The sequence below is a fragment of the Microtus ochrogaster genome, chromosome 19 (genome assembly GCF_000317375.1).
Source record: "Microtus ochrogaster isolate Prairie Vole_2 chromosome 19, MicOch1.0, whole genome shotgun sequence".
Taxonomy (NCBI): domain Eukaryota; kingdom Metazoa; phylum Chordata; class Mammalia; order Rodentia; family Cricetidae; genus Microtus; species Microtus ochrogaster.
This window is the reverse complement of record NC_022021.1, coordinates 4,067,779-4,078,587: the sequence shown is the minus strand read 5'-3', so window position 1 is coordinate 4,078,587 and position 10,809 is coordinate 4,067,779. Positions and strand designations below refer to the sequence as shown.

At 41.6% G+C, this 10,809-nt stretch overlaps 1 protein-coding gene across 3 annotated transcripts in view; it reads left to right on the top strand.

The window, feature by feature from the left end:
• Window positions 1-303: 303 nt before the first annotated feature.
• Window positions 304-10,809, top strand: part of Poc5 (POC5 centriolar protein) — a 33,323-nt gene continuing 22,817 nt past the window's right edge. The window contains exons 1-6 of one of the 3 annotated variants that reach the window (XM_026783795.1): window positions 304-558; window positions 2,536-2,684; window positions 3,940-4,024; window positions 6,479-6,596; window positions 9,197-9,268; window positions 10,530-10,735. In XM_026783795.1, coding sequence (XP_026639596.1) covers window positions 3,941-4,024; window positions 6,479-6,596; window positions 9,197-9,268; window positions 10,530-10,735 — 480 coding nt within the window. In that variant the 5' untranslated portion in view covers window positions 304-558; window positions 2,536-2,684; window position 3,940. Of the gene's footprint in view, window positions 559-2,535; window positions 2,685-3,928; window positions 4,025-6,478; window positions 6,597-9,196; window positions 9,269-10,529; window positions 10,736-10,809 lie in introns of all 3 variants that reach the window. The other 2 variants (XM_005356457.3, XM_013349639.2) reach the window with 2 other exon arrangements.

The following is a 10,809-nucleotide window of genomic DNA, read 5'->3' as shown; positions in this document are numbered from 1 at the left end:
TTCTGTGGCCCGCTATCTGTGAATGGAAACTAAACCTCGAGGCCTCGCGACTGGCCTGTCTTCCTCGTCGGAAACAAGCACCACGCATCTTTCATAGCATCAAAGAAATTTGTCCGCAGCGCCGCCCCGTAGTCCTCAGCCACAGAGCAGCATTGAGTATGCGCGTTGCGCAGGGAACTCTGGGGTAGCCTTCCCGAGAGACGGGCCGGCTACCGCTAGTAAATCTCCTACTTCCGGCTGAGGTCCCGCCCACGGTCCACGAACCAATGAAATGCAGAATTGCTGAAGCTGTGAACCAATGGCCAGAGCTATTTTTCATCTCTGCCCGCAGTTTGAAACTGTCAAGGGGCTGCTAGGGTAGCAGGTGTTTGCTGTGGTTGCGGCGGCGTCACTGGGGGTGCGGCGAGTGAGGAGTCGGGGTTTGGCGGAGACGGTGGGTGCCGGCGGCGGGGTCCGGCCTCTTCCGCCCAGACAGGACCGGGGGCATCATCTCTGGAGGTGCAAGGAAGAGAGGACTCGAGCGACGCGAACTGAGCATCGCGCATACCAGCCCAGCAGGTTCTGTTCTTTAGGACGCGGGGTGCTAGTCAATCGTGAGGTTGTGTTTTCCTAAGAAAGAATTGGATTTAAATGGGTCTGCATTGGAGGGTGGCGAAAGAAATATTGGAAGGGACTGGCACTCCCCGTCCCTGCATGCAGTTAGAATGGCGATGTCAGCTTCCTGCCAGAGACACTTTGGTTCGCCCTCTATATCTTAGGGGTTGCATTTGAATTCCCGGAGCCCGCTTTTCAGCTAAGTAGTGCCTGTGGCAACGAGGAGCATTCGGACTATCTTGTGGTTTCTACTTAAGTTAGAAAATACTGAGACCATGATGGAATAATGCATGTCACCCACTAAAGAAGCATCGTTCTTCTGCTGTCGTCTCTGAACCCAGAGACTAAGGAGTCTCAAGTTAATTGTCATGCCTGTTTGCAAAGAGCAGGGTAAATGACAGATAATGCATTTTCCAAAGCACACTCGTTTTGTGTCCTCAATATATATATTTAAGAAACAGTTGTTAACGTCTGATCACACCAGATCCTTTGTTACTAAAGTAATCCACAACTCCCAACTCTAGTTGCCTACCAGGTCTGCAAACAAATCATAAAGTAAAACGTAATGAAAATTAAAACAGACCAAATTACCATAGTGGTTGGTTTGAAATCAGTGAAGCATTCATTCCTTGATGCAGACCATGCTTGTTTTATCTTCCCTAGGTGGCTTTAATGGAAGACAGTCACAGCTGAGATTTAGTTTATTTGTCTTTCGTGAACATAGCAATACTGAATAAAACAGGAATTGCCTTCTAGAGTCTGGCTGCAACCTGGCTTTCTCTTTTGTGGCTTCCCTGCGTCTTCCCTTTCTACTTCAGTGACTTCATTGCTTGTTTATTTTCTTAGCAAGCTGTAGTTGATGCCTGTTCTGGTAGCAACTGAAACTGTCACAAATGGCACAGCAGCTTCCTGATTAGCTAGTTGAGGACCATCCTTACCCCTTTGTGGTCCATGACCCTCATGATGCTGCCCACACAATTCCATTGTTCTGGATTTCTCTCCAGACATTTGACCGAGACTTTGCGTCTTAAAAGTTATCAATTGTAGATTTAACTGTCTTCTCACGGGAATAATCCTTAACTTTATCAGGATTATGATCTCCTCCGAAATTATATTGGAAACAAAAACTCTTTCTAGAAAATACACGTGTATTTATATTCTAAAAGTGTGTGCAATGTGTGCGCTTGTTCTGCAGGATAATAATTCTTTACCACGCCTCAATGGATGGTCCCACTCATTCCCCTTTATTTAGACACGCCAATAAATCAGTGCTTCCTTGGTCTCAACTTTCAGCCTGTACTTGTACTGCAGGTCTCCCTCCTTTATATTGAGTTCAGGAACTTGACTTTAAGAACCAATATTACGGGGCTGGAGAGATGGCTCAGAGGTTAAGAGCATTGCCTGCTCTTCTAAAGCTCCTGAGTTCAATTCCCAGCAACCACATGGTGGCTCACAACCATCTGTAATGGGGTCTGGTGCCCTCTTCTGGGCTGCAGGCATACACACAGATAGAATATTGTATACATAATGAATAGATAGATAGATAGATAGATAGATAGATAGATAGATAGATAGATAGATAGATAGATAGAGCGAACCAGTATTACATTCTAGCCATTGTGGATTGCAGTGCTTGGAGCTGTGCACCATACACAGTGACTGTCCAACAGCTGTCCCCTGTAGCCACAGTCAGAGCTCGATTCCCAGATACCTCAGTCTGCAGGTGCTCAAGAGACCTGTGTGACACAGCGTAGCATGTGCATGTAGCCTATTCCACAGACGGTCTTTCACACTTTAAACCATCTCCAGTTTACTAATAACCCTGGTGCAGTAGAAACGTTGGATAAGCAGCTATTGCACAGTACTGTTTAGGTGATAATGGTACGAAAAGTCTGCATGTTCAGTGCAGATGCAATTTTAAGAAATGTTTTTGACCCACAGTTGGCTGGACCCATGGATGTGGAACCCAGGGACACTGAAGGCTGACTGTCCTGCAGGCCCAGTGTTACTCAGTGCTTCCACGGCGACGCCCACCAGTGCCCCTGCCACTAAACTCCTCCAAGTGTCACCTTCCTGCAGTCCTCGCTTTGGTGAGTAGGGTTGTGATCCATCTAGTTAAGACATAAGTCTGGACACCTTCAGCGGTCTGCGCTTTCTCCTTTTAAGTGGCCATTAATCACGACCCCTCGTTTCCACCACCACACAGCTGTCTCGGAGCCACACCGCCCTTACCCTCGCCAGGGCTGCATTCGAGTTTAGGGAGTAATCCAAGCATAAAGGTTGAGAGGAACCTTTATGCTTGGATTACTACAACTAGCTCTCAGTTGGTTTCTATAGTTTTAGAATCCCAATCTTCCCTAAAGTTGTCAGAGTAATTTCTTTAAAAACAAAAACAAGGTTACGTTTGGAGATGTGGCTCTGCAGTGGAGCATTTGCCCTGACAGGCATAGCTGCAGATGGGTTCAATCCTCAGCACTACAAAAATGAATAAAGAGATTGGGCACATCAGTTAAGTCACTTAATAGTACCTTCTGGAACAATTCAGCCTTTTCATATGAAAAGCCCTGGTCTCAGCTGTACCTTTTTCTTTCCTCTTTACTCGCCTTCCTTTGCTTTAGCCTAGCCAGACACCCTGGTTATTTTAAGCGTACATGCCACGCTTCTGTGTCTTGGTCTGTGCTGTTTTCAGCCTTCGCCTGTCTCTCAGGGTGGACCTGCTCATCTTTCAGGTCTCAATCTGTGGGCCATCTGTCTCTCTTACTAGTGTCCAAAAGTTTGAATAGTTTCTATTTGTCTTTAAATATATTTTTTATTAGTTTTCTTTTGCTAAGACCTTTAATAATTTGAATGTATTTGTTTTAGTATGTTGTAGTATATAAACTTAATTTTCTTACAATAATATTCCCAAATGTAAGTGTCTCAGGAAGGAAGTTTACAGAAATTGTTGAGCTGTCGTAGTTCAGTATCTCACAGGAAAGTATGCAGTCCCTGGGATGTCATATAAAGCTGAAGAATGGCGACCACAGCTCTTATCTCTAACACACCCTGCACGGGATGGTCCTAAAGCATTTTTCTTTAATCTTTGATGTACTTAGCTCATCTCTCTCACTGTATTATAATATATTATATTATGCACTGTTTGGAGTAAGTCCTCTTTTTCTTTTTTTGGCCTGATGATTCCCCCACCTGTAAGTGCTCAGTATGTTGAGTGAGTGATCTCTTTTAAATGACATGAAAAATTGTTTGCAAGATAAAGCACTACTTCACGCCCCTGTCTTTAAAAGCTTTGAATTAAGCATTCTGGGAAACCAAGTTAACTTGTGCTGTTGCACAGCATTTGTGCAGAATGTCGTCTGACGAGGACAAATACTCACTTCGTGTTGCTCACAACAACTCTGATCATGACAGTTCCATCTCCACAGATCTCCAGGTAGGAAAACATCTAAATTTATTATGATTTTTTTTATTTTAAAGCCTAAAGCCTTCTGTAATGCTGTATGCCTTTAATCCCAGTATTCAAGAAACAGAAGCAGGGGTATCTCTTTAAGATTAAGGCCATAGAGAGTTTTGGGACAGTCAGAGCTACAAAGACAGACCACCTCCCAAAAAATAAAATTAAAGTGTTAATTTGTGACAAAACTAAAAGTACATTTTGATATTTATTTGTTCCATTTACAATGAAATACTACATTTACAATATTATCAAACTTAGAGAACTCTCTACTAATTTGGGGAGTATATTGTTTTAAGTGTGCAGAAAATAGCTGTGAACTGTTGCAAAGCTTTTTTACAAAGGCTTTAACATAGTAAAAAATAAAACTCAAAGTTTCAGAAACATTTTGTGAAGTGTTCTAATTGAATGGCCTCTTCTGAGTGCTCTCATTCTACTGTAAAGTAACAGAACGTAAGCTCATCTGAAGTTCTAGAGCCCAGGATTCTCCGGTGGTCCATACAGTCAGGTTCTGGTTCCTGTTGCCACAGAAACTGACAGATAAATTAGGAGAACTGACTAGGTAAGGGCATCTTATTTATATGAGAGAGTCAAATCCCAAAGACCATGTTTTCTAACTACCATAGCTGCAAGGGAGGTAGAAGAAATCGATGACCATTTGCCCAGGTCAAACCCTGGGGCTTATTGATTTACAGGAGTGAAGGAGAAATGGCTGCTCATGGTCCATTAGCAGGTCTACCACAGGAGACTTGGAATTCTATATATTATTTTATTAGAGTCAACTCACATATAGGTTTATAGAAAGCAACAGATACCTTGTATCTTATCCACATTTATCAAGTTAGGGTTGTCTTATATCTTAATATAAGACATATAATAATATATAATATAATTAATATAAGTGAGTTCGAACATGGGCTCCAAAGTCTGTCTTGAAAACCTTGGCATTTCCCTTTATTTTAATAACCAGATATAATTTATAGTATTTTTAATAAGAATATTTAAGGCCAGATAGTGGTACGCACACCTTTAATCCCAGCACTTGAGAGGCAGAGGCAGATAGATTTCTGTGAGTTCAAGGCCAGTCTGGTCTACAGAGTGAGTTCGAACATGGGCTCCAAAGTCTGTCTTGAAAAACAAACTTAATTGATTAATTAATTAATTAAATATTTTAAAAGAATTATCATTAATTTTAAGAATTACAATTAATTTACTGTAAAGAATTATAATTGCTGTAGACACATGATATGACACAGTTTCACTCTGTAGCTTCAGGCTAGCCTGGAACTGACTGTTTAGCCCATGCTAGTTTCAAACTCGTGATCCTATCATCCCCACTCCTCAGTGCTACAATTACAGGTCTTCACATCTGCACCTGCTACACCTTCTACTTAATCCTAGGATATGGTTTGAAGTTGCTTTGTGGGGCGTCACTGAGAAAGAGTCGCTCAGAGCCATGTGAAGGCTCTGGTGTTAAGGTCTGTCGGCCAACTTTCTGTCACTCATAGGTGTTTGCTTCTCTTCTTCACAGTGTTAATATGCACTGCATAAAGAGTACATTTCCTTCACCTAATGCCTAATGCATATGTGTGTTAAATAGACTCCACATTGAAATTCAAACCTACTCAGTCACACTGAAATTTCACAATTTTCAAACAGAAGAATACAAACTCCTTTTATAATTTTACTTAAAATTCCAATGCTAAAACAAAGCTACAACCATACAGATTTATTTTATGAACTCAAATCCATGCCATTTTCTTCTAAGAACAGTAGCAAAAATAAGAGAGCTGCCCTGTGAGTATGTGCTTTAAACTAAGGAATACAAAATGCCTGTGTAGTTTCATAAGTTTGAGTATCCAGTTTGCTTCTTTTGAGTTGCATAATAGCAAGAAAAATTTAGTACCTTGTGTGGTGGTGCATGCCTGTAATGTAATACTCAGGAGGCTTAGGCAGAAAAAATGCAGGCTTAATAGCAACCTGGACTACAGAGCAAGTTCTAGCCTGAAGAATATAGGGAAGTCCTGTCTCAAGAAAGAGAAGGAGGGAGGGATGGAGGGAAGGAAGGACAGGTAAAAGGGAAGAAAGGAGAGAGAAAATATAAAGTCTCAATTGAAGTACTTGAAATGCTTTTTAACAGCATGTCTTCTCATCTTCATTGAAATTGATCTGAAACATAAGAAAGAAGAGATAGAAAAATATTATATGAATCACCAACATCTGTTTCCTCTTTAAACTTCTAACTGTAAATACAAAAGTCATACTAGAAGTACTCAAAGGACTCAAGCTTAGCATAAGAGCCAAACTTTTCTGTATTGTGATAAGAATATGACTGTTATGTGATTAAGTAGTTTTCTTAACACAACAAGAAGTTGAGTGGTTGGGTGCAGCACAGTAACTACTCCAATCCGTGACTGTTACTGCTTCTCCTAGGAGGAGTATGAGGAATTACTGCGCTATGCTATTGTGAATCCAAATGTTGAATCCGGTGCTTCACAGCCATCTCATCCAAAGGGAGAAGTGGTACCAGATAGATTTCCTATGCCAGCCGGTATGTTTTGCTAACCAGATTATGTACAGTTGTCAAGATACCATGTAAGATCGTGAGTTTGTCAGTGATGGGGACGTTATTGTGGAAATGTTCCTTGCCCTCAGTGGTTTCTTCTCAGTCCATGGTGTAAGGCAGTAACTCATGGGTCCTGCTTTGCATTTTACTGTGTTGCTCCTGGCTCTTTTTGACAGCTAGATTTTATTTAAAATTCAGTTGACTTTTAACTTTATGAAAATGACTAAAGTCAGAGTAACACAGTGGTGATTATCTCTTAGTGGGATATGTTATGCCTCAGTTCTTGATCCAGAAGTTTTATGTGAGGATTACTTTGAAAACTAAATGCCCAAGCCCACCTTTAAAAATGACCCCAACACTGCCCTCTGGGAACCACATACTAGTACTTTGTCAGTGATACTCATGTGGGCAGGAGGATGGACTGGGTTACAGATGAAGGTGAGCCGTCGTGTGGACTGTCAGCGATACTTATGTGGGCATGGAGGATAGAGTGGGTTATAGACAAAGGTGAGCCATGTTGTGGACTGTCTGCAGTCCATCTGGAGTCTGGCACAGGCCACGTTGTGCTTTGCTAGAAGGGGTAAAGGAAGAAACAGACAGGAAGCTCTTTTTACCTCTAAGTAAAGTACAAGCTCAAGCAACTCATTCTGAGTAAGTAAGAGCTCTCTCTTTTACATTTATTTATTCATGAACATGTGTATGTACACGCCTACACGCACCTGCCCACAGGGTTCTGTTATTTCCTTCCACTGTATGGTTTCTAGGGATTGAACTCAGGTCAAGCTTGGCAGCAAGCGTCCTTACCCACTAAACCATCTCATGGCCCTGAATAACCGTTGTTTGAGAGGGCTGAGACAGCCAACATGAGAAGTCACCATATAGTTGGCTCGCCCCCAAGGATAACTGTCCTGGAGGATGCGTTTCACAACCCACACAGAGACAAAAGGCTCCTGAGTTTCTGCTGAGTCACAGCGCTAGTCTCTGTTCCTCATTCCCTCGGTTTGTTCATCCCCGCCCCCTCATCATGTTCCCATCCTTAGACTGCTGCACTGGAACAAGAAATAAAGACTGGAGGACCATGACTTCAAATAATTTACCATGGCAGAATGTTTTCTGTCCAAATTTCAATTCCTTTAAGAGATGTGAACCCTGGGTTTGCTCACTATGCATCAGGAGTGTCAATCATATTTTGATTACACTGAGTACCTTAAAGTACCTACTGACCAAACTAAAGTACTGCATACCGATAAATATAAACAGGCAAGGGCTGGGAAGAGAGTTCACAGGCCAAGTGCTTGCCATGTAAGTTTGAGGATTTGAGTTTGAAATTCCAAGAGCCCATATAAAGCTAGTACAGTAGTCTAAGTCTGCCCTTCAGGCAAGGTGGAAGGCAGAGATGGGAAATCCCAGAAGCTCACAGACTGGGCAGCTGCATGCACAGCAGTGAACACAGAGACCCTGTCTCAAACACAGCAGGAGAGCATCTCCGTAAACTGTGTAGTCATCACATAGGCACACAGACTGTATGTGTGTACTTACAGATGTTATATCTGTACCTTAGATAGATACATAGAAAGTAAGCAGTGTTCTCAAATAAACTAGTACAACTGAGCAATGCTTGACCTCTCTAACAATGGGAAATTCAAATCAAAGCCATATTGAAATTCCCATCTTACCCCACAGAAAAGCTGTCATCTAGGACACAAAAACAACAGATTCTGGTGAAAATACAGCACAGGGTAGACTTAACATGCTGCTGGTGGTGGGAATGTGGACTCGTGCAGCCTCTAAGAGAGGCATTGTGGAGAATCCTCTCAAAAGTAGATGGATACAAGTTATGAAAAATGATTGCAAGCCTTTCTAGTTCTAATTCTGTCATTGATTTTTTTGTTTTGATGGTAGGTAAGTGCATAAAATATATTTGATACTAAAAGTATAAAATTTAATGTGGCGCTAGCTTCACAACTTCTATTCCAAATGCCAATTCTAACTGAAGTATGTTGAATAAATAATCTTTGGACCTGCTTAATTTTGGTGTGTGTTTTGTTGTTGTTGTTGTTGTTTTCTTTTTTTTTTTTAATAAACTGAAACTAGGAGTACCATACGGCCCAGCTGTGTGCCTCTGGATAGACACTCAGGAAAACCAAGCTAGTGTGCAGCACCTCACACCCATTCACTATAGCCATGGCATAGAATCAGAGAACAATGGGGTGTTGTTCAGGCGTGGAAAACAAAATCATGTTGTTTGCAGAAAAATTAATGGAACCTGAGAATCATCAAGTTAAGCAAAACAAACCAGCCTTTGAAAGACAAATAGTGCATATTTTTCCACATATGTGGAATATGAATTTTTTTTTAAATTTGAGACATAAAAGTAGAAGGAATCTTATTTGAAGGGGACAGGACCAGAGGAGCAGGGACAGCAGAGTAGGAAGGGATGTGTATGCCGTCTGCATGCCTGAAAATGTCACAGTGAAGCCACTGTCTTGTACAGTGCATGCACACATTTTTTTAAGTAGTTCAGTTTAATTTTAGGTGTGTGTGTGTGTCCTCCCCCCCACCCCCCGCTTTATTCTTTCTGGTAGGAAATAATCCTGTAAAAGAAACTGCAATGGAAATTGGAAAAGGATGTGATATTTCCAGCCACTCAAAATCAGGTGGGATGACAGTTCCTTAGTTTGTTTCATTAAGTACAGTGTACTTACCGGAATAATGTCAGCATATTACTTAATAATCAGACTTCTAAAATGCTCATTTGTTGCTGGTATGTGATAATATTTAAATATTGGGCAGTATCATTGCAGGTGATCTTTCAAGCTCTTAAGTTATATGATTCTATTTTGTGACTATTTCAACAATAAAAGCACAGAGTCTATGGGACATGGTGGTGGAACATGCTTACAACCCCACCACTTAGGACATTGAGACAAGAGGATAGCTAGTTTAAGGCCAACCTGGGCTACATAGACCCTGTCTCAGAAAAAAACAAACAATAGGGGGAAAGTAAATACATATTGCATAGCAGATGTGCCACTTAGGGAATAATTTTTCTTCTTGCAAGGAGTTCTGGAAAGATTTGCTTTTAAGTAACAAGTTGTATAGTGATCCTGTCATTGATTCATTTTACAAGAAAGACAGGAAAGCCCTTCAGTCCTGGTTACTAAAATCTTCATAGTTAGTGTGGGATACATGAGAAATGATGGTGGATAGTGTCTAACTCTAGTAAATTGGTAATAGAAGATTGACTTTTCTACTGTATGCTCTTTAGAGATAGAGGCCAGTTATCTGTCTGGCTCTCCCCCACTCACTGAGTAATGGCAAGTGCTGAGAGCTATGTGTCTATGAACATGCATGTTGATTGGTCTACATAGTTCTCATCCACAGTATCTGATAAACTTAATAACTAGCCCCTTTATATTGTCAAATCTTAACAATGTTAAGGGCAGTACCAGCACTGAATATAAAGCAATAGTGGTCTATATACGGCTATCCTCACCTGGTCAGTTAACTCTCTGATCCCTAGTTTTCTCCTTAAGGTCTAGAAAATACCTACCTCCTAGGATGGCATGTGCGACCTAGCCCTTAAACATTTTTATCACAGAAAGGTAAAAGCATTTGTTAATGTTAATGTGATGGTATGTCTTCAGTTCAGACTGGACCAGGATAAGACACATCTTTGTTTGTCGTGGGAGCTGTTTGTGAAGGGTAGAAGGGGTATAGAAGGCATCCCACGCCAGTCAGACCTCAATCAATGACAGTACTAATATCACAATCACCCACCCACACTGAGGTAGACCTCTGTGTTTCTCTCAGCCTCCAGAGTTGACAGACATCTTGTAGCCTTTTGATATTACTTTGCCAGTTGGAGAATTTCCCATTTCACCTGGCTGCTACTCGATTGTTTTGCCTTTCTTCTAGGGTCATCACCAGTCTCGTCACCCAGGAAGCCCTCTCACCCAGTCATGGATTTCTTCAGTTCACATCTTTTAGATGACTCCTCCTCACCAGCCTCTACTTCTACTCATAGAGATGCCCATGAAATAATTGTGGGTGATCGTCTTGTTTCTGATGAAAATCTTCAGAAGGTGGAGAATATACTTGACCTCTGGAGTTCAGGTCTGAAGGTATTGCACTTGCTCTACTGCAGTATGCACTGCAGTCTGACACTTGAGCGCCCTCTCTCTCTCTCTCTCTCTCT